Here is a 23,158-nt window from a genome sequence, read left to right as displayed (position 1 = left end):
CTCACTGCCTGGATTAGTGGCATTTCTTTATGCAGTGCGGTAAGTTCCATGTTGGTCCTGTTCATGAAAATATAGTTAAATCTTCTTAGCTGTAAACCGCATGTTTACTTCCACTAGCTCACAGCAGATTATCCGCTTGGTGTTCCTGGTGACCCCTCCCACTCAGTCGACTTCCGCCCCTCCTGGCCTAGGCCAGTATTACATTACATTACATTATAGGCATTTAGCAGACGCTCTTATCCAGAGCGACTTACACAACTTTTAGTTAGCACTTTACATTGTATCCATTTATACAGCTGGATATATACTGAGCATGCAGGTTAAGTACCTGCTCAAGGGTACAACGGCAGTGTCCTTACCCGGATTCGAACCTACGACCTTCGGTTTCAAGCGCAGTTCTTACCACTGCGCCACACTCCGTCTAGCATAGACATATATATATATGTCTATGAGTATTAGGCCATGTAGGACAAATATGGCAGTGATTCCTTCTAGTGCCTGGTCACCCACCAACTGAACACTACAGTGACACAATCATAAGATATTCACTTGAACTAATGTAAAATCAACGGCTAATACTATCATTCCTGCATTTTGAAGGGAGGTGGGGCGGAGGGGTGGGGTCACCATCCAACTACTTAACACAGTAATGACACAAGCACAACATTAATTACAGCTCATGGAACATTACCAGACATCCTTTCTGTTCTTAACATGATGTGATGATAGGCCTACACTCAAAAAACGAATGGTTGCATTTCATAAAATTATAGACAGTGGTTGCACACAATATCATTGGCTATAGACCTCCAACTGATTAAGTAGCCTACATTGTAGGCCTATTATGTAAATCCAAGCATTCATTTTTGAGTGTAAGCCTACGTATACAATGAAATATTAATACGATTCGTTATTATTATTATTATTTCAGTTTTAGGCCTACCGTAGCCAACAATCGAAAACATCTAAAACGTGCACTGCACTCCGTGGAATCGGTCCCTTTAATAAAAGGCAAAGGTTAGTTGTTGGATTAGGACTGGATGACTGAACTGAACTCGAAATTGGATTTGTGTTCGCTGGCTAAGAATAACGTTCACCATGAACGATTACTGCAGCGAAGAGCTGCAAGCTAAGGCGATTGTCCGGGTCGTGGTCGCACAGCTTTCTTCAGGAAAGTCTCGAAAACATCCAGTTTTACTCGAATTTTGAGCTTACTCGAATCAAAGCATCTTTATTCTCCCGATGCTGTTCACCAAGAATACCGCCGCCACCCGGTGAAACAATGGGGCAGACGCAAAGCGATGTGGACGAACAGGTGGAAATGTCTCAGATTCAAGAGCTGTACAAGAAATTTGCGAGCGAATGCCCCAGTGGAAATTTGCATTTGCACGAATTCAAAAAAATCTTTGGAGTCACTAGCGAGTCGTCAGCAGAGGAATGTGCATATATGGAAAACTTGTTCCGTTCATTTGACGCTAATAAGGTAATGTATTGCTAATTTCAAAACGTTTATTTGGGTCAGCATTAGAATTGTATAACTATTAAACAGAAAACTAGTCTAGTCAATAGTAGCCTATTTAAGAGTTATGCGGCACGTGTCCTAAGTAAACTACATTCGGGACATTTTTATAGTGTGAGTATAGCACCACAACTGTTTGCGAAGGATGATTTAGAATTTCGTCTGTACATGTACATGTACAAGGTTTCGACCAAGTGTAACGATGCCAAGTCAACGTATTTTCTAGGACAATACTATAGACTTCCTGGAATATGTGGCAGCAGTGCACCTTGTTCTACGGGGGAAACTTGAAGATAAGCTGAAGTGGACGTTCAAGGTCTACGACAGAGATGGGAATGGACGTCTTGACAAACGCGAAGTGAGAAATATTATCAGGGTAAGCCAGAAACATTAATGCTTCATTTGTGAATGGCTTTATTGCCGTTCACTGTAGAGATCTTTTTGTTGTGGTTTATAATGATTTTCAACGCATCAACAAAGGTATAAGCTACCATGAATGAAATGAATACCTTGTGTCAACTTTGTCCTTAGGGTTCAGTGGCCACCTGCCTATTCGAATTAGTACATTATATTTGTACATTGATTGACCGTTCATCTTTTCAACACATAGGCTTAAGTAAATACAGAGAACGCTATTCTGCCTTTCTTATGTGTTACAAAAGAATCATAAGCATAATTGCTTCTTTGAAAGCCTACCCTGGCTTTGCAGGCTAAAGCCAATTTACTTCAGGGGTCAAAAGTTTCTTGGATTGAACAGCTCATCCGTACCCAGACGGGGTAGGGATTTCAGATACAGTTACCACATTTCGGGATGAAATACTTATAGCAAGGTATTTCCTTGTTATGGAAATAGCCCTATATTCAGTTTCTGCTATGGTTAAATTAACCGTTGGATTCCCTTTTGTTTTTTTAAAGAGAGAAACTAAACAAATGTATTGTACATCAACCAGCTTCAGAGGCTGTTCGTGATACAGTAGCCTCAGGAATGTGAGTGTCTAGTAAAATATTGTAAGACATTGAGTGACATATTCAGAACAATGGGCCTCCATCAGTAGATGCTACAGAATAAACTGCCATTTATTTTGCTGTTTTATCTGCTTTCCAGATTATTTGCGAAATTAAGAAGCAAAATGGTGAAGCTGAAAGTGAACCTCTCTCACCTGACCAAATATGCAACAGAATATTCGATCACCTTGATGTAAATAAAGACGGTGGGTGATTTTGATGTAACATCTTGTGAATGTTCATGCTGTGCTTGTACTATGTACTGTGTACTATGCTATGTGCTGCTATTTAGTGTTACACTGCTACTTATGAAGGCGTTGTACAAAGAAAATGTCACCAAATCACCTGGTCTATTTGATTAACAAGTTTTTGAATAAACATGTACAGTTGTGCATAAATGCATAGATACGTATAGCACGTACACTGTGTGATCCTATAGGTAGAACTTGAAATGCTTCCCTTTCTGAGAAGAGTATTAGTAAGATTGCTGAGCTTGGAGCAGGTATTGCTGCTATAGTTTTTTAATGGCTGGACCAAGATCAGGAATTATATATGTGTGTGTGTGTGTGTGTGTGTGTGTGTGTGTGTGCAGTGTTCACTATTATAGAACAGTTGTGTTTCAGCAAACATGCTTTTTCATGTGTTTCATGGAAAATGCTGGGCACAAATTGCTCCACCAGTTGGCCAGGGTGAAAGTTTGACATATTTCACCAGGCACAATTTTTCTTTCATAACACGTTGCCCTCATGGAATTAGAAAAAGCAGAAAATATGTTGAAGTTAATATTTTAAGATACTGCACGCCTTCACAATATATGGGCAAATCTATAAATTATTACAGCTTTCTGACTTCGAAGTATACTACTGTGCAATATGTTTTTCGCAATATTTTCACGTATGTTGCAGTATTTCTCCTTTTCAATGGTGTTTAGGGTAAGGTGAAAGGTATTTATCTAGGCAAGCACAATGTAATGTGTTAGTGATACACTGATAAGTTGGTGAGGGTCTAATCAATGTCCTAGTTCATACAGAAGGAAAATTCTTTGGGTAGTACTTCCCTGGGTAGAATTTCATTCATAAGGGTTATATAAATCATTCATAAGTGCTACATAGCATCTTCATAAGAAGTACACAAATGTTTTTGTCAACTGCAGATGGGCACATGGTGCTTTCTGCAGTAGTTGCATAGCACCCAATATTCTTAGTTGTGGTTATGTACATGAGCATTTCTGAATGTTTTCGCTGTGTTCATAAAGGGTTTGTGTACTGTTTGTACAAAACCCCTTTATGATTAACTAGTGAAGCTAGTATGAAGCTGTTGTGCAAAAAAAAATGTGTTACCAATAACAGCAAGTCGTTGTATATATGTAAATGCATAGATATATACACATATGGTCTATGTGATTCTATAAGGCAGCTTATTGAAAATGGCTCATTCATTTTGGAGATCAATTAAATATCCCTTGCATTTTTGTTTGGAATGAAAACCACCACACAGTACATCCCCAGGACAGAATTTGTGAATTCTATTTATTTTAAAAATGTTAATTCATACCTACATTCTATGAATCCTTAGATTAACTGTGTATATTTCTGTTTTGCTGTTGATTGGACCATGCACATAGCAGTTTTCATAAATTGTATGCCATGTTATTTGATATTGTATAAATAAATGGCTACAAATGTCCTTGAAATTATGTGCAGTTAAATAATTTTTAAAAATATAATGAAATCATCTTAATAGATTTAAGTGAGCCATTCGTTGACTGGCATTAATAATATTCTTGTGTTGATTAAATGTTGTGATGCTTCTGTTAAACTTATTCAGCCGGCTGATTGGCTTATCCGGTGAGGGCACTGCTCTAGTGTGCGAATGGGCCCCAACATATCTGTATCGAATACGGACAAATCCAGTGCCAGCCACGGCCAGCAGCTCTGCAGGGCGATGCATAATTGACTCTATTATCACCCAGGGTGGGAGGGATGTAGTTAGTGGAGACAACCTTGTCTCATTACCCACCAGCAAACCCTTCTGGTCTGTCGGGTCATCCTTTGACTCTGTCTGTGCAAGCTCAACTTGGGAACCACAGAATAAAAATAAGTTGGTTGGTGACATCACATGTTTTGGAGGAGAGGGTATACTTGTCTTCACAGTCCCAAATTGAAGTTGCAGAGATGCTGAGTTGAGGATGGGCCTAGGAATAACAGTCGGACATTAAAAATTGAGAGAAAAAAAGGGGCAGATCCATTAAAAAAATGGAAACTGTAAAAACTCCTCCTTTCATGCCTCTGTATTGGCATAGAGATTGCTCATGTCTAGGTAATTGGGTATTGTGATTTAAATGACATATCTGCTGTCTGTTTCTTTAGGTCAGATTTCACTCGAGGAGTTTTTGGAGGGAGCGCAGAAGGATTCATGGGTTTTAGATCACCTTACACTGGATTTGAAACCGTGTGAGTGGTTTATAGAAATGCAAAAAAAGAACTGTAAAAAAAAACAGCCCTGAAGAAAACTTGGAAAGCAAGGCAAAGCAATAGACGTGTTAACCTCAGTAAATGAACTTACAGCTCTTCAATTTCACTTTGTGAAGACAGTATAATTTCAAGGCTGGCCAGAAGACAACACTATCAACACTTTTTAACAAATGGAAAATAAATCTTGGCCATGAACACAGAAAAAGTCTGAGGGAAAAACTATATAAATGTTTTTACACAAAGCCATGAAGTAAGGAAGAGAGGAATCCATCCCAACGGTGTTGTTTTGATTCTTGGACACAAGCGATCTGGCTTATGTTTGCAGAAGACCAGGAATCCCTGCTCTGTAACCAGCTAACTCGAAACGTTTCCGGAACACTCGAGGAAGATTCCAATTTGGTTGCGACGTACCATTATGATGGCAATGTTCCCCAAGCCCCTCAAATTAATTTCTTGCTTGCATAACATAACTGAAAACTGAACTGTTCTATGGATATTGCTGTGAAGGAAACTGGCAAAAGTTAATGTGAGCCATCCTGGATAGGACCATGTGTTAAGATATTGTGTACTAAAATAGCCCTCATCCTCAATGAGGGCACACAATTGGGTAACGTTACATTACACTTATTTAGCAGACGCTCTTATCCAGAGTGACTTACACAACCTTTTACATAGCATTTTACATTGTATCCATTTTATACAGCTGGATATATACTGAAGCAGTGCAGGTTAAGTACCTTGCTCAAGGGTCCAACGGCAGTGTCCTACCCAGGAATCAAACCTATGACTTTTCGGTTACAAGCCGAAACATAGTTCCTGCAAGCATAGTTCCTTACCCACTATGCTACACTGCCCTCATAACATTTATAACCATATGTTGATATATACTTCAGATTATAATGTCTAATGGGAGGGTTAAATGCCTGTCTGTCTTTATGTAACAAAGAGAATCATTGTCTTGTAAGTGCTGAAAACATGCTTCAATCCACCTGTGCTTACTGGCCATACATGTTCCAAATTCTTTCTTCAATGTGTAGTTCTGTCCTACAACACGGAGGTCAATAGAGACTTTCTGAAACCACTTGTCAAGCAGACAACTTGCAGTACCTAAATCATCTCAATCAGTAATTCATTCTCCACAGGGATGTCCAGCCTTACCAAAGAAGGACTGGTGTATTGTTCCAGCTTTAGAATTCAACTAATGAACTAACTGTGGTCTTCAGTTAAGACCTATAAAATTTGAATCACATGATTTAACGCTGAGTTGAACTTTCTGTTTAGACTGGGCATTTCTGGTTTCGAGACTGGAACCAATGAGCTCTTCAGTTTGTCCTTAATTGTATAATTGGTGGTGTCTTTCATCGACCGTTCGCCACTGATTACTTCAGTTAGAGTGCCTACAGGGGTGCCTTTAAGATAAGAACTGAAGAACGGGTCATGTTCCAGAAAAGGTAATGGCCTTTTGGCTACAAATATGGCAGACCTTGAAGTATTAATGAAAAGACAACTTGCAAACTAATTTGAATGCCTATATAGCAGTTAACATAACATAACATAACATAATGTAAGACGAGAACAGGCCACTCAGCCCAACACTGCTCGTCTATTTCTACCACTAAACTGCACTTAATGCTTAGTTTACCTAAAAGCTAGATAGTATCTAACACTGTATCAAGCTGGGCCTTGAATACCCCCGGTGTTTCTGCTTCCGCTATGTGTCCAGGCAAGCTATTCCATACATTGACCACTCTGTATGTGGGTTTGTTTGCAATTACATCTGTCCTTTAGCATGAAAGGTCATTACATTACATCACAGGCATTTGGCAGACGCTCTTATCCAGAGCGACGTACAACAAAGTGTATAACCATAACCAGGAACAAGTATGTCGAAAACCCTAGAGAGAAGTACCGTTCCAAGTGCAGGGAACAACCGCATAGTTCAACTTGGACCCTGAAGGTTAAGCTGATTAACACTAACACAAAGGAGAACAGCAACAACACAGTCTATTTAAAAATACAAGCAGTAGTTAAGACAATTGCATTAACTAAGTCACCTGCGAAACAGCTACCTAGTTACAACCCTAAGCTTAGTCAATTAAGAGATTACAGGGAGGTAGGGAGGGATGGGGAGAGATGCAGCCTGAAGAGGTGAGTCTTCAGTCGTCGTTTGAAGTGGGTCAGTGTCTCAGCTGTTCTGACCTCCACGGGGAGGTCATTCCACCATCGTGGGGCCAGAACAGACAGGAGACGTGTTCGGGAAGGGCAGGTGTGAAGAGGGGGAGGTGCCAGGCGTCCTGAGGTAGCGGAACGGAGGGGTCTGGCTGGCATGTAGGGTTTGAAGATCTTGTGGAGGTATGCTGGGGCTGATCCCTTGACTACCTGGTATGCTAGGACCAATGTTTTAAATTTGATGCAAGCTATAACAGGCAGCCAGTGGAGGGTAGTGAGCAGGGGAGTGACGTGGGAGTGTCTGGGGAGGTTGAAGACCAGACGAGCTGCAGCATTCTGAATGAGTTGCAGGGGTCTGATGGCAGATGCCGGTAGTCCAGCCAGAAGAGAGTTAATCAGAGGTCAATCAGCTAGTTCTCACATTTATCTGTAATTTCAAACTAGTTAATTACAACTTGATACAACTTGGTGTGGTTATGGACTGAACAATGTTGGCTGCTATAAAATAAATCATTTAAATGTATGTTTCATTGTTGTCTGTATCAGATTCTGTGTAAATATTATTTTCATGGATAAGGAACATAAGAACACGTAATGACAAAATGGTTGTCGCTGTACAAACTAGAGAGTGTCTGGAGCCTGGACTTCAAAGCATCTACTACATGACCTGGCAAGCTATTGTACACATTGCAGATAACTCTGTAATTAAATACTACCTGATATTTGTGTGGAATTTAACTTTTTCTGATTTCCACCTATTTTGCCTTGTTCTACTGACAGAGTTCAAACTGAAAAATAGATTAGACTTCACCTTGTTAATCCTTTGTATGAATTTTAAAACCTCAGTCAGATTCCTGTAATTTCATTTTAGTTAGTAAACTTGATTAGCTGAAGTCCCTTAAGTATTTTCTTAAAACCTTTATATTCAATTCCAGGAGCCAACTTCCTAGGGGTCTTCTTTATCTTTCAGGGTAGGGTGATGATGCCCATATCTGCTCACAGTACTCTAAAGTGTGATTTGAAAATTACATTGTACATCAATACAACTTCCTTTGATTTGTGCTCTTAACCTTCTGCTATATTACAGCATCCTGTCAATGTTGTTTTTTTTTTTTTTACTACAACAGCACAACGCCTAGACTCTGTTTTTTAGAAGTACTACTTCCATTCTTTTCATAAATACTGCCCATTATGGTAGGAGAACTGTCTAACATAACTAAATATTATTTCTGAGTGTTTATCATCATTTTGTCCCCGATTTTTTTTTTTTTTAAACATTTCTTTATGTCCTTTTTAAACAATTCTTTACTGATCTGACATATCCTCTTGATGTCTCGCTGTGCATGTCTCCCCTCCCATGTGGATGTGGTTGTGGACACACAATCAAGTACAACTGTGTGAAACAAAATGCTTGTATTGGGAAATATGAAGCAATTTTATGGCTTTGATGGAGAGTCTTGAGCAACTTATCACTTGCTAGTTCAGCAGTTACATTCCAGATAACATAGCAGACCTATACATGAACGTTTCACATAAAGAGAATAAAAAATACAACATAGCTACTGTAATTCATATAATTTTTATTTATGCATTTACCTCACTCATTTTAATGTCTACTATTCACACACATCTCCTGAACCAAACTGCTCACTGGAGTGTGGGTATATAACATGTAACAATTGAGCACCAAACAGGAAAGAAAACCATGTTTCACACAATAAAATCAATTTTGGACACAAGGACAGATCCATTTATAAAGTAAGTTACCGTCTACCATATAATATATTATGTCATACAGGGTGTAGTAATGTCCACTTTGTTACTAATAAAGACGATGAATTGATTTTCAGTTGAAGTCATAAAATATTCCACATGGACAGAGATGTTTCGTTCGCCAGTGTTACATCAGCCTTGACCGGAAACTACAACGAATGGATGATGCCAGACTTAAAATGTATAACCAGACGTAGAAAATCCACAGGACCGAAAGTAGAAGTCCTGACATGTTTCTTCCAACTCATCCAGCTGATTTCACTCATTAGTTCTACCTCCTGGCTGAAGAATTGTGCTAATTAGCCAATCCAGGCGATCGGAACAAAATACTGGGGAGGACATCTAATTTCTGAACCTGATTTTTCACCTCTGTTTATAACATCAGATGATATGGGTAACACAGCTAACTTAGTTTTGGGACCAGCAAAAAAGCTTCTAAAAATGTTGTATTATATTCCAAACTATGTTTTAAACTGTAGAATAAATCTGAAGAGGTGATGGGAAATCGTTATCACCATTAATGTTGGTAAATTCAGAATTAAACTCAATGGAAGGAAAGTGGAGGAAAAGTTGTACAGTCCAGCATAGAATGTAGAAAAATGCAGAAAACCCACGCCTGCGCGTTCTTCGACATTTCACCACTGAACTTTCTGAGCATTTGACCCATAGACAGTATAAAAATATTTTGACCAGACAAACCTAAATGTTGCATCGTCCGCATTCACTCCCAAAGTAATTGATCGCAGATCTGTGGAAATCATACGAAATCCCGGTCTTTCGTTAATATAGAATAGAACTCTGTTGATCACATGTAGCTAATATATACAAACTACAGTACTTAAGTTATACAGTTGTGTGGTACAGAATACAGAAAAAAATTAATTATATTTATTTATTTATTTATTTATTTATTTTATTTTTTCCCGCACATACATCTACCAGCAGAACCAGTACGTGACGTCATTGCGCATACGTGCCTCGTCAGCATTGGCTTCTTCTGTTGTTTGTTCACCTGACGAAGATGGCCGAAGGATAATTGTGCAGCTGACAGCAGTCTCTTTATAAACATGTAAAGTAATAACTAAACAAATGTGCGTTTTCCTTGTAATACTCGAAAGGAGTTGTAATACCATCTTTATGACGCATTAGCCAGGTAACATCAACTGTAATTCGTTGTCATCATATCTCACCTGATTTGGTATGTTAGCTGGCGAGCTAAACATTGCAGGTATATTAGGCTAGCTACCTCTGGCTACGCAGCTAGCTAATGTAGCTAAACATGGTGCGTTGCTCTTAATAACGTTTTGGCCTTGGTGCTAGGTTTAATGTTTCGTTAGCTAGACTAAAGATAATGTTACTGTACATATGTCTGGCATGCATTCTATGTTGGTTTACAATGGTACTGAAAGCAGCTTGGTATCCTGCTAGCAACCGCCAGCTGCATTAGACTAGTTAACTAGCTACTTTGCAAATGCACATAGGCTAAGCATGATTAGACTATCCAGCGTATTATTACGCTGCAGTGTTAGCTGATGGCGCAACCTAATTACTGAAGTTATCTGGGATTTTTCACCGATTGCGTGCTAGTTTAAGTACATGTTGATGAGAACCTCACTCGTGTATGACTAACGCTAGCTAGCTAGTCCTGGAAGGCAGTGGTTGGGGCTTTGATTGCGTTTAATTTGGCTACCTGGTATGTGGTTTTATGTATTTTGGTAAACCTGAAGATTTAGGATGCTCTTTAGCTAATTGTGCCTGAGGCGGGGAGCTTGTTTGACACGGTGATAAACCGGTAGCTGCTAGTTCGCCTCTTTGACTAAGTGTTTTTGTTCTAATCATTAGCGTCAACACCAGTTTCTTAGCTAGCTCGTGATGTTAGCTGGATTGTTGCTAGTCGATCATCTTGACGTTTTGGCGAACTTACGTTAATATCAGTCAGTTTACCAACAGGCCGGACTGTGCGTCCCGTGTTGATTCCTGGGCCGACTGAAGGGTTATGACCGCTAGTATTTGATTTCAGACATGTTACTTCGATTAGCTGGTTTAGCAGGAGTCCCACCCAATAATGGAACTTGGCCAGGTAGCAGGACGGTTCAGAAATTCGCGTCCAAGCCTATGTGTCGCATTGGACGCAAATGAAACTTCTTTGGATGTTCATATTCAAACAGGTTTACGTTAGCATAAGCCTTTTTCTGCATACGATGAAACTTATTAATACGATTTGAAGGGGAAACTCGGATGTTGGGTCAGGCTTGTCGTGACTGCGTTATTGGTGGCCAGTGGAGCGAATATTTATTGCGTATGCTGGCTGCCAAACTAGTCTGCCAAAACTGAAACTCGGTGCCTGCAAATGTCCTCGGGTAGCTGATTTTGATGAATGGGACATAATTAGAGTAGGACATGGCCGCATTCAAGTGTGAACCATTATCAAACGACGTCAATGTAGTTGAAGAGGACACCGTGTCGATTGGGAGATTTGCGTCAGATTCTGAGACAGTGGTAACTCCAGCGCTTTGTGCGCGTGCGTTTGTCTTGGTCCGATAAACGCGTTGAAACATTTGGGCAGGCATCACGGTTCTGAAAAAGATGTTAGCATTTTGGTGTAAATCACCTTATGCGGACTCCTCAGGACATCTTTATTTTTTCATTCTCAGTACGGATATACCAATCAGAGTTCATTCATTTGAAGCCTTGAGGTTTAGTCTATACAGTGTCTCCAGTAGTATTTGCATTGAAATTAAAGCCATAGTGCTTTAACCCTTGTTTTAGCTGAAGGTATATCGGTGCCTTTTGGGAGTGGAAGGAGGACGGTCTGTTCTTTTATTTTCATATTCTCGTTTTCTGTCAGTCGACATGCTTGTACACTTTTTATCAACTTTTTTGAAGGTATTTTTTTAAATCACGATGAAGGCATAAATCAGTATTTTCATCCGACAAGTTTTTTTTGAAGCTTAAGGTATATCATAGAATGAAGTACCAGCTTGGCAGCACCGATTCCCGTGTTCATGTTTACCGTTCACCGTTCATGCGTGAAGATTCGATGTAGTGGAACATGTGACCTGTGATTAGTCTCAACAGTAGAGACTGCATTCTTTTCGTGGGTGGAGACTCGGTGCTAAGGGTTAAACGTGAAATACATGTTTTGCGAGCAATATAAGACCCCTCCTACCATTTCCAAATTTCATATTCATAAAGTTTACAAAGCTATGAAGTATAAAAATTAAAGCCGTGATTGATTGGAGTGTCAAATTTTGCGTGACCTTGCCTCATTACTTGGCTTGATGTTGTTGACATTCTTCTACACTTCTACATGAAGGTTTTGTTGCTGATATGGTTGCCTTGACTGTATCTCACAGCCTATGTTGTTGTTTTAAAGACTCTGTAATCACTTTTTTCCAATAATTTGAATAGTTCAAGATAAAAATGTGCGTTTACTTTTATTTTCAAAAAATATTTTTTGCTACAAAGTATGTGATATATGAGTTCTAGAGGTCTGTCAAAGTATTCAGTCTGTATGGATATTTTTTTTCAAGTTGCCCATATGATTGGTTAAGGTGTAAATGTTGTGGTAATTGTACGGTACGGCATGGTCTCCAAATGACCAGTTCTAAATACTCCTGCAGTTCACAGTATAAGCACTTGGTTTCAGGATTAGAAAATAACTCATTTGAAACCTCAGCTGAATTATACTACACTGCTACTCGGTAGTGTAGTATAATGGGTATGGAACTGGTCTTGTTACCTAAAGGTCAAAGGTCTGTTCTCCCCTTGAGCAAGGTACTTAACTTGCATTGTTTCAGTATATATCCAGCTGTATAAATGGATGCAAAGGTAAAAGTTGTTAAGTCGCTCTGTATAAGAGCGTCTGCTAAATGCCGGTAATGTAATGTAACAAATGAAATAGGCTTAGTTTCGTAGCCTATGTTGTAGATAGTGTGTCAATGATTAAAAATTGTATTTCAAGGGGTTTTTAAGTTGTGGTGGACTGGGATTTATAATTTGTCAGATGCCGAACCAGCGCGCACAACTGCTCTTTAATGAAAAATGTGGGGAAGGACTTTTTATGTTTTACGCGGACCATCGTCTTTGCCTTACAGGACCCCAGTGTAAGCCATGCTGAAGTGGTTCGCCAACGATGAGTCCAGCCAGGCTCCTGGGGTAAGTGTGAGCAACGGGTATTAAAGTCCAGCGGCGATGCTTAAAAGACCCCGATTAGCTCTTTTTTTTTTTTTGCTGTGCTGTTTCACTTGAGCTGAGACTTCTGTAGCACCCCATGTCAATGGCATTGGTTTGAAACCGGTTCCCCAGTCTTCATGCAAAGTCACGGTTATTAGTCGCCATCCTTAACAGGGGCAATTCTCCCTGTCCCAAAGTGTGGCGAAGTCAGACTGTGGGCACGCTGTAGTTGTAGTGGGGCCGGCTTGATCCCCTGAGGGCCGTACTCGCAGGGGCGGATGTTTGCCTGGAGGGGTGGAGGGGGTTTAGGGAGGGCGCTGAGCCGGCAGGATTTTAGGCAGGCTTCCGATGGGACCCCTTGTTTCTCTCCCCCTCGCTAATCCCCAACTAAACCCTCCCCCCAGGCCCCGGCGCCCAGGGAGGCCTCCGGCAGCCAGTCCCTGGCTGAGGTGGCCGAGCGGCTGGCCCAGACGGAGCAGCTGGCGGCCCAGCTGAAGGAGCTCATCCGGGAGAAGGACGCCGCCCTCGGCGCCAAGGACGAGCAGCTCAAGGTACGCGAGCGGGAGCATGCAGAAAACTGGGGGGCTGACCTTCAAGCAGGTCGCAGTCTGGAGGGAGGTGGTCCGGCGCCTTCAGCCTTGAGGCGGTCTGGACCACAGAGTGCATTATACCCTTGGGCAGTCTGGACCACAGTGTGTGTTAGACCCTGGGGAGGTCTGGACCACAGGGTGCGTTATACCTTGAGGCGGTCTGGACCTCGGAGTGTGTTAGACCCTCGGGATGTCTGGACCACAGAGTGCGTTATACCCTTGGGCAGTCTGGACCACAGTGTGTGTTAGACCCTGGGGAGGTCTGGACCACAGGGTGCGTTATACCCTGGGGCGGTCTGGACCACAGTGTGCATTAGACCCTGGGGCGGTCTGGACCACAGAGTGCGTTATACCTTCGGGCAGTGTGGACCACAGAGTGCATTAGACCCTGGGGAGGTCTGGACTACAGAGTGCGTCAGACCCTCGGGTGGTCTGGACCTCAGAGTGCGTCAGACCCTCGGGTGGTCTGGACCTCAGAGTGCTTTAGACCCTCGGGTGGTCTGGACCACAGAGTGCGTTCGACCCTGGAGCGGTCTGGACCACAGAGTGCGTTTCTTGTATTCTCAGGTGTTTTGCAGCAGCTATTCCCAAAGCTGGAACGTATCATTGAATGGATTTTCTTGAGTAGATGTGCTGTAGGCTCGTTCTGAATGTCATGGGTGAAAAATGCGTTGAACATATACATTTTTACTCTCCCAATTTATTTTATTGACTGAAAAGCAGTAATCATGATTGTACAGGATTCTTGCTTGCTGAACAAGCTTACTCTACAGGGTTGGAGTCCTGATCGATGTGGTCACTTCTGGCACTACGATCCTTACTTCACTCTAGTGTTTCTTTTGCGCCTCTACATCATGAAACCTATGCACTTGTTGTACGTCGCTCTGGATAAGAGCGTCTGCTAAATGCCTATAATGTAATGTAATGTAATGTAATGTACTATGCCCTCACAAGAATACATACAAAATACATACACTACATTTTCAGAAGTGTAGACACCTGGACATCACACCCATATGTGCTAGTTGAACATTTTATTTCAATGCCATGGCCAGTTGGTCCCCACTTTTCTGCTGTAACAGCCTCCACTCTTCTGGGAAGGCTTTCCAGGAGATTTTGGAACATGGCTGCGGGGATTGGCTTCCTTTCAGCCAGAAGAACATTAATGAGGTTGGGCACTGATGTTGGCCATGAGGTCTGGCTCGCAGTCGGCATTCCAGTTCATCCCAAAAGTGTTTGATTGGGTAGAGGACAGGGCTATGTGCAGGCCAGTCAACGTCCTCTGCACTGAACTCAGCAAGCCATTCTGTATGCACCTTGAGGGGCATTGTCATGCTGAAATGAGAAAGGGCCTTCCCCAAACTGTTGCCACTAAGTTTGGAGCGCACAGTTCTCTGGAGTGTCATTGTATGCTGTAGCATTAAGATTTCTCTTCCCTGGAACTAAGGGGCCTAGCTCAAGCCATGCAAAACAGCCCTAGGCCGTTATCCTCCTCCACCAAGCTTTACAGTTGGCATTATTCCAGCTAGCACAGTTGCCGCTGTGGATTCCACCAAACCCAGAATCGTCTGTCAGACTGCCAGATAGTGAAGTGTGATTCATCACACCAGAAAACGTGTTTCCACTGCTCCAGAGTCCAATGGCGGTGTATTGGCAACGCGCATGTTGATCTTAGGCTTGTGTACGGCTGCTCGGCCATGGAAACCCGTTTAATGAAACTCTCGATGAGCAGTTCTTTTGCTGACGTTTATAGAGGCAGTTTGGAAATCTGTAGTCAGTGGTGCAACTGAGAGCATGATTTTTTACGTGCTACACGCTTCAGCACTCAGCGGACCCGTTCTGTGAGCTTGTGTCGCCCACCGCTTCACGGCTGAGCTGTTGTAGCTCGTGCACATTTCCACTTCACAATAACGGCACTTACAGTTGACTGGGGCAGTTCTATCGGGGCAGAAATTTGGCGAACTGACTTGTTGGAAAGGTGGCATCCTATGACAGGACAGTGCCACATTGAAAGTCACTGAGCTCTTCAGTGTGACCCATTCTACTGCCAATGTTTGTCAATGGAGATGGCTGTGCTTGATTTTAAGCACTTGTTAGCAATGGGTGTGTTTGAAATGGCCGAAACCACTAATTAGAAGCGGTGTCCGCATTCCTTTGGAAATGTAGCGTACATCCTTAATACTTCAGTAGAATTTAGGCCTGTAACAAATATAATGTCATTTGTTGTGTCATAACTGTGGGTGGGACCATCATTTTATTAACTCTGCTGACTCCTTGTCTTGCACCTGTCACACAGTACGTTTTCGCTTGCGCAGAATATTCTTTGTCATTTTTTAAAAAACTGAAAACGCGTCTGCCGTATTATCCGCAGGCAGAAAAGGACGCCTGCGAGGCCAAGCTCTCCAAAATGAGGCTTCAGAACCGCGCAAAGGTCACCTCCCTGAACGCTCAGCTGGAGGAGCTGAAGAAACAGCACCCTCCGTCTGGGAAGGAGGCGAAGTCCGACAGCCGAAAGGTGAGAGGCGGTCAGGTGACCGGTTATTCACTGGAGCACGCATGTGAGTCGATGCACAGTGCTGTGGGGGGAGGGTTGCTGGTATTTATCCGTACGCTTTGTCCCAGGCCGGGGGCGATGGGGACCCGGAACATTCCTCGGCGAGCCGGGGGAAGATCCTACTCCTGAAGAAGAAGGTGGAGGAGCTGGAGCAGCAGCTCTCCCAGAGGGAGGCGGAGCTCAGAACCAAGGTGCGGTTCCCCCGCCCCCTTCTCCCCGTGCGTCGCTATGACCACGGACTGGAGGCGCTCTCCTATTGCCTACCTCAGCGCCGGTGTTTGGTAGTTGCGCTTTGTTATCACCAGGGTTTACATGGTCAGTTCTTGAAAACCCTTTGAAATATAGTCTTCCTGGAAAGTTGTGGAAAAGGCGTGAAAAATGGTCTGATGCCTTGCTGTCCTTGAAATGTCAGGGAAAATTCCCCAATTTAGTGGAAACTATACGTTTTTCTTGCCAACTCAATGGCGTGATCTCACTTACTCTCAAGTTTTGCCATATGAGTAATCAGGAAATACTTATTTTCAGACGCTAATGCGTCAACCAGAGGTAGGGAACATCGTAAGCAAGGACACAAAGAGCTTTTGCCCTTCGGGAACAGATAGCAGGACCCAAGAGGCATTTGCGGTGTGAAAATCAGCACTGATCAATAAGTAAAAATTGATCACTGGTCCCTGTGTACACACAGTCTGACATGATGGCCAGCCCCACTGGTACAGTTTACATATTGTTTATGAGGAGGAGCTGCTGTTTGCATACAGTATAACTACCTTAAAGGTGTAAAGCAGTTGCATTAAAGCTATGACATGGACGAACATAGACTGTGAGTAGTTAAGAGCTCTAGGGCAGGGATCAGCAACTCACGGTCCTCGAGGGCCGAGAACTGCTGGTTTTCCACCCTCCCTTTGCCTGGGAGTAAGGTGTGAAGACAGTCTGGCCAATCAGTAGCACTAATTACCCAGGAGAAAAGAAAACCAGGGCTGGATTTGGATTCGAGGGCCAGAGTTGATGATCCTTGCTCTAGGGCATCGCCTGCATTGAAAACGGTTTGACATGGATGAACATAGACGGCGAGTAGTTAAGAGCTCTAGGGCATCGCCTACATTGGAAACGGTCGGAGGATTAAGGTGACTTAGTTGATGCGCCAGTCTTAACGACTACTTGTATTTATTTTTATTTATATTTTTCCATAGATTGCGTTGTTGCCGTTCTCGTTGTTAGTGTTAATCAGTTTAACCACCAGGGTCCAAGTTGAACTATGCGGTTGTTCCCTGTACTTGGACCGGTACTTCTCTCTAGGGGTTTCGTCATACTTGTTCCTGGTTATGGTTATACACTTTGTTGTACGTCGCTCTGGATAAGAGCGTCTGCCAAATGCCTGTAATGTAATGTAATGTAATTAAAACGTGCACGTCGTCTCCCTCAGACCAGCGAGCTGGACGCCCAGCGGCAGCGCGGGGAGGAGATGGACGCCATGCTGGTGGAGAGGGACAGGAAGCTGGCCGAGAAGGAGGCCTACATCGTTGACCTCCAGGTGTCGACCGCAGGAGGAGGTGCCGGTGACCAGGCCCTCCCCAAATCAGCTGAGGAGCAGAAGGCAAGGAGGACACTCGCGTTCTGGTGGCCCGAATTTATAGGGACGGTTCACTTTCTGCAATATTATTTCAATTTCAGTGTGTATTTTTGATTGGCCCTGACAGTTATTGTGTGCATTGAAGGACAATTTTGACATTTGATAAGTTGCTGACGACCTGCTGGCTTTATAATGGTTGCTGTAGGGGAATTCACAGGTTTGCGGTTTAAAGCAAGGAAATGCATTTCAAGGAACTCTGAAGCAGATTGTACTGTGACGTTATGCCTCCTGCTGTTGTACGTGTGCATAATTATGCGATTGTTTTTGCAGCCAGAAACATCTGTGCCAGCACAATTGTGAATAAACGCTGTAAAATTGTGTTCCTGTACTCAGCCTCTGGAAACATAACATCACTGTAAAATCTGCTTTGGAGTTACTTGAAGTGCATTTGCTTGCTTTTCAACCGCAAACTTGCAAATGCCCAAATACCAGCCATTTTAAAGCCAGCTGGTGGTCAGAAACTTTTATCAGTATCAAAGATCTCTCTCATTACCTCCAGAAAGTGAACTGTTCCTTCAGTGTGTGTGTGCAGTTTGAACACACAAAGCACTCGCAAGAAGTTTGAATGAAAACAGCACCCTAATTCAGTGTTATTGTATTTTATCGATCCCTTCACAATTGGAATGTTTGTGGTTGTCATATAGTGATTATGTAGACATCCTGCTGGGCGTGAAGAAGATATGTAGATGACTGGTATGTTGTAACTTCCATTTTCTTTAAACTGCCGCATTATAGGTCAATAGACAGTTCAGTTTATCATATTATTAAATATTCCATATCTTTCCTTTAAAGTACATATCTGTGTGTCAGCATCCTTCTCTCTGGTGAAATCTGTAATTAGGCCCTTTTTTTGTGAACCCCCCACTCAGTCTGATTTTAGGTTAATGTGAAAGTGTCAACAAAAAAAAAAATTGAAAATGAAAGAACTCATGGAAGCACTTGACTAGGAGACGCCACTTTGTTTGGCCCCGACGAAGCAGAGATGCATGCTGGGTACAGATGCTTCTCGATACATAAACGGTGAAAGGCTTTTCCGGAACGGTCTGACTTCTTCTCGCAAGCTTGCAGGTACCCTTCTCTGTGACTCTCCCGTTACATCCTCGTCTTTTGGTACGCCCGCAGACCCAGTCAACCAAGGAGGAGAGCTCCCTGCAAGAGCTCCAGATGCTGGTGCAGAATCTGACCAAGAAAGTGGGGGATGGCGAGGAGAAGTACAGCCTCCTCCAGGAGCAGGCCGAGAGCCTGAAGGAGCTGCTGGTCAAAGAGAAGGAGCAGTTTGAAGAGAAAGAGAACATGTACAAGCAGAACGTAGGTTCTCATTGGTGTCTCGCTCTGAAAAGTGGCATGTCTGAAAATGCTTTTCTTGCAGGGGAAAGTTGATTTTGTGCTTTTTTCTGTGTTTTTTAAAATTTATTCATTTCAGATTCAGACATTCAAAGACATAATTTTGGAAAAAGACAACCGGTTGACTGAAATAAACCAGAAGCACGAACAGGAACTCTTCCGGTTGGCGGCAAAGTCCGACGCGAGCGCTGATCTCGAACAGGTAAACTGACTCTTTCTCCACTTTAAAGACGTTCATTGGGGCGGGAACAGCAGGAAGTAAAGCTCTTCCCCGGCAGTAGCCTTCAAAATACTGCCTTCTGCCATATCGCCGCATAGTTTATCTACGCTTGCTTGTGATCCTTTTCATTGAGACTGTTTTTGTAACCCGAATGGCCCATGAGCACCTGTTGAAACAATTGTAGTGAAACATTCTTCTGTGGCTCTCCAATTTGCCCACGCTACTGTTAAGCAAACCTTCAGATGCATTGCAAAGCTCCAGTTAGATACGCTCATGAAACTACAGTCGGGCTGGAACTACTCTCCCTTCCCTTCCCATTAGTGACTGATGCATTAGCGTTGGGTAAACTCGTATGTGTTTGTGTTCCCCCCCACCCCCCCATGTGCTTCCTGGACGATGTGGATGTTGGGTCGGTTTGTTCAGCTCCTGAAGGCTCTGAAACAGAAGCTGCACGAGAAGGAGGAGGTCCTCCTGGGGAAGACTCAGGTCATCGATGTCCTTCAGGGGGAGGTGGACGGGAGAGACCAGCAGATAAAGGTCAGGGTTCACCTCCGTCTCACACCCGCAGATATAGCAGCAGATATAACAGCAGATTGTGTCTAAAATGGTCAGACTAGATGGGCTTATTGCGTGCTTGAATACATTGCCCACTACAGAACGATTTGGCATTAGTCATTTTGAGACTGTGGTTATTGAGTAGTTAACATGACCATTACGTTTTAACCAATCAGATGTGCAGCCTTTAAAATGGCCGCCAATCACAAGTGAACCTGGAAGTGAATATCCAATACATAACAGTCATGATGCATTAGCCTGCCAGCGCTCATCAGAAGGAAATTGTATCAGTTTCCTATTTTAGAAATTTGAGCTTGAAGCCCTGGTTCAGGGCTTAAAGGTGCGGTCTCTTTCTGCGGTAAAGAGACAGGAAATCTGCACGCAGACAGAGCATAGAGTCACAGAACAAGCCGAGCAGAAGGAAAGCAATTTAGGCTGAAAGCTGAGGAGCCGGGTGGCTGATGTTTCAGCTTGTTCTGTCTTTGTGGTTTTTGTTTATTATTTGTGCCCGGAAACCCGTGAGGGGGAAGGGTGGACAGTATAGTTTATTCATTCGCTTGTGGAAAGAACTCGCTTTCTCTCTATCAGCAATTGGAAACTCGATGCTCCTTGTGACCGGCAATTGTGTCATCCAGCATGTGACAAAGCGATAGCAAATGGCCTTTAAAATCTACTTGCGTAGCCCAGAATAAACCTGAATAGATCACCGGAGTTGGAGATAAACCTGAATAGATCACTGGAGTTGGAGAGGTGACTGAGTGTTGAGCAATGAATACAGCTGTACACACATGTGGAGTTTCCATTGGAAACCCTTTTTGCTTTCACACAACCAATGGGATTCTAGCGGTGGAAATGCATAGATACAAATGGGCAGGAGACAAAGCTCCAGGGTCCAGCTGCCTGTGTCTGGCTCACGGTCGAGGTTTGCTCTGCTTGACACATGTTTATATGGGAATACCTGCCCCTGTATGATATTTTCATAGTGATATTATAAACCAGGGTATGGAATGCGTGGTTGGTCTAAAAAAGGTTGAAGTCCTCATTGTTTTAGCTTCTCTTGTTTTATTGCATGGATTATAATGCAATAAAATACTCCGTACTGCAGAACTGTGATGTACAACCACAGGAAATGCACTGTTGTATATCACGGAAATGTACAAGTACTAGGCTAAATGTATTTGCCCCTTGTCAGAGAGCTAAGCTTCACTGCTAGGCTAGGTAAGAGAGTCTGTTAGGCAATTTTAGAATTCACCGCGGCCCAAACACAGTTCAAAAATTAGAATGAAAAAAAGTATTTGTGCGTTACAGTTTATGGAAATATGTCATGTTTAAGTTTATGCTCAGATTTTGTTAACTTCTTTTCACTTAGAGATTCAACAAAGCATGCAATTTGAACAACTTTTACATACAACACTATATTTGAGTATCCACTCGTTGTCAAAAATGAAAAGTCATATGCGGAAAAGAGATCATGACTCTTTCAAGTTTTTTACCTACAATAAAAATTAGGGGGGTGCCTTAAAATGAAAGAGCATCCTTAGTACCGCAGTCACCGCTGGGCTTGGCTTCTTTAAATTTACAAAGCGTCCAGTGCTTACCGCTACATAACTGCTGAAGCTGTAGGGAATTTGTACCGAACTCTCAAGCCATGCTTCACTAGGTGAGAACGACGCCTTAAAACAAAAGAGCTCCTGCAGTTCGGCTTCACAGTGGTGAAGCGTCAGCGTCAGGCTCCTGTCCCACGCCAAACAGAAAGAAATGCCGTCTCAGCAGTTTGAGTGCCCTCTAAAGTGAGCGAGACACCTCAGAATGAAAGGGCTTCAAGCGCTCGGCAACGCGGTCACAGGTACTTCGCTTTTAAATCGGACCCACATCCTGGTCTTCCCTACGTCGTCTTAACTGTGGAGATTTTGAACCAGGCGAAATTGGTGCAGAAATTGTGCGTCTTTACTGGTAACAAATTTCAAGCCTTAAAAACATATTTCTTTTAAAAGTTAAGAAACATGAGAAACCGAAACATACGGAAAACCCAGTTGAGTCAGCATAACTAAAATAGTGCAATTATGTGAAAATATTGAGGTATTTAAGCTAGCCGGGTTATTAGCGCCTAGCCTGCTGAGCTAAGCTCCACAGCCGGGTGAGGGAGAAGCAGGAAAGCGAACGCGTCGTCACGGTTACGGTGCTATCGACCACGGGCCGCTGACCCTCCCTCCACCCCCCCCCCCCCTCTCCCGACAGGAGCTGCTTGAGAAGGCGCGGCGGCTGCAGGGCGAGAAGGAAAACGCGCAGTCCAAGCTGGATGCGGAGAAGCACGTGATGCGCGCGCAACTGCGGGACCTGATGCAGAAGCAGGAGGCGGAGCTACGCCAGGCCGCCGAGAGGCACCGGGCCGAGCTGGCTGAGAAGGAGCAGGAGGTGGAGGCGCTGAGGAGGAGCCGGCCCGTCCCGCGGGAGGAGGAGGAGGAGGAGAAGAAGGAGGCGGTCCTAAAGGTTGCCCCCGGCCCCGCGGACATGGCCACGGAGCAGAAGATCGCGGAGCTCCAAGGTAACGGCACCAGCCTCGCCCTTTTCCTCCGGCATCTGTCTTCCCTGTTCCCTCATGCCTCTGCGTGCTTCTGTATTTTTTTGCTCAGTTGACGATGGATCGATTTTTGGTCCGACTGTTTTGGTTTGGTTTTTTTCGGAGTGTACATTGCGAGAATGTATTTGAGCTGCTTTTTTTGCTTTACGTTAATTTTATGTTGGTGTATGCTCTGCTATCCTTTCCGCTAAAATGAATGTGCATATTTGTTCAACGTTTCCTCCTGTAAGTTATCCTCGCCTCCCTTCATAATTAATATATTAGGCTGCGTCTGTGTCGCGGATTTGGTTTTCTGGCTTGTATCGTTTTTTCAGTCTCGATGGGTGTAGAGTTTCACTGTTGCCTGCTGCACCACCCCCCCCCCCCCCCTTTCTCTCTAGCACAAGCGAAGCTGAAAGCTGAGGAGGCCAGCAAATCAGAGGCCAAGTTTCTGAAGATGAAAGCCTGGTCCAAGTCCCGCATCAAGCAGCTGGAGGACGAGCTGAGGAAAGGACAGGTAGGAGAGACTCGGAGGCACCTTCAGTCAGGCTCGGCCTGCTCTCTTCATATTTCAACATAACGGCGTCAC

At 43.4% G+C, this 23,158-nt stretch overlaps 2 protein-coding genes across 7 annotated transcripts in view; both read left to right on the top strand.

Moving 5' to 3' along the window:
* The first annotated feature begins 1,041 nt into the window (after nt 1-1,041).
* Nucleotides 1,042-7,690, top strand: LOC135242209 (guanylyl cyclase-activating protein 2-like). Of its 2 annotated transcripts, XR_010326274.1 has the most exons (5): nt 1,042-1,483; nt 1,746-1,895; nt 2,625-2,730; nt 4,894-5,825; nt 6,222-7,690. XR_010326274.1 is itself a non-coding variant. In XM_064313184.1 (4 exons), exons 1-4 carry the CDS (start codon nt 1,283-1,285, stop codon nt 5,028-5,030), a joined length of 594 nt encoding a protein of 197 aa, XP_064169254.1. In that variant the 5' UTR covers nt 1,042-1,282; the 3' UTR covers nt 5,031-7,690. The 2 variants fall into 2 exon arrangements, 1 of the variants encoding a protein (XP_064169254.1); XM_064313184.1 differs by having other exon boundaries at nt 4,894-7,690.
* A 2,245-nt stretch (nt 7,691-9,935) lies between these two features.
* si:ch211-220f16.2 (golgin subfamily B member 1) overlaps nt 9,936-23,158 on the top strand; it is a 41,323-nt gene continuing 28,100 nt past the window's right edge. For 2 of the 5 annotated variants that reach the window (XM_064313563.1, XM_064313559.1), the window contains exons 1-11: nt 9,936-10,093; nt 13,038-13,098; nt 13,521-13,667; nt 16,078-16,221; nt 16,329-16,451; nt 17,684-17,854; nt 19,013-19,198; nt 19,314-19,436; nt 19,878-19,991; nt 22,248-22,554; nt 22,971-23,086. In XM_064313563.1, coding sequence (XP_064169633.1) covers nt 13,054-13,098; nt 13,521-13,667; nt 16,078-16,221; nt 16,329-16,451; nt 17,684-17,854; nt 19,013-19,198; nt 19,314-19,436; nt 19,878-19,991; nt 22,248-22,554; nt 22,971-23,086 — 1,476 coding nt within the window. In that variant the 5' untranslated portion in view covers nt 9,936-10,093; nt 13,038-13,053. The remainder of the gene's footprint in view (nt 10,094-13,037; nt 13,099-13,520; nt 13,668-16,077; nt 16,222-16,328; nt 16,452-17,683; nt 17,855-19,012; nt 19,199-19,313; nt 19,437-19,877; nt 19,992-22,247; nt 22,555-22,970; nt 23,087-23,158) is intronic. The other 3 variants (XM_064313561.1, XM_064313562.1, XM_064313560.1) reach the window with 2 other exon arrangements.

Source organism: Anguilla rostrata, chromosome 16, assembly GCF_018555375.3.
Source record: "Anguilla rostrata isolate EN2019 chromosome 16, ASM1855537v3, whole genome shotgun sequence".
NCBI classification, from domain to species: Eukaryota; Metazoa; Chordata; class Actinopteri; order Anguilliformes; family Anguillidae; genus Anguilla; species Anguilla rostrata.
Note: the sequence above shows the minus strand (reverse complement) of the source record. Positions and strands in the feature narration are given on the sequence as shown.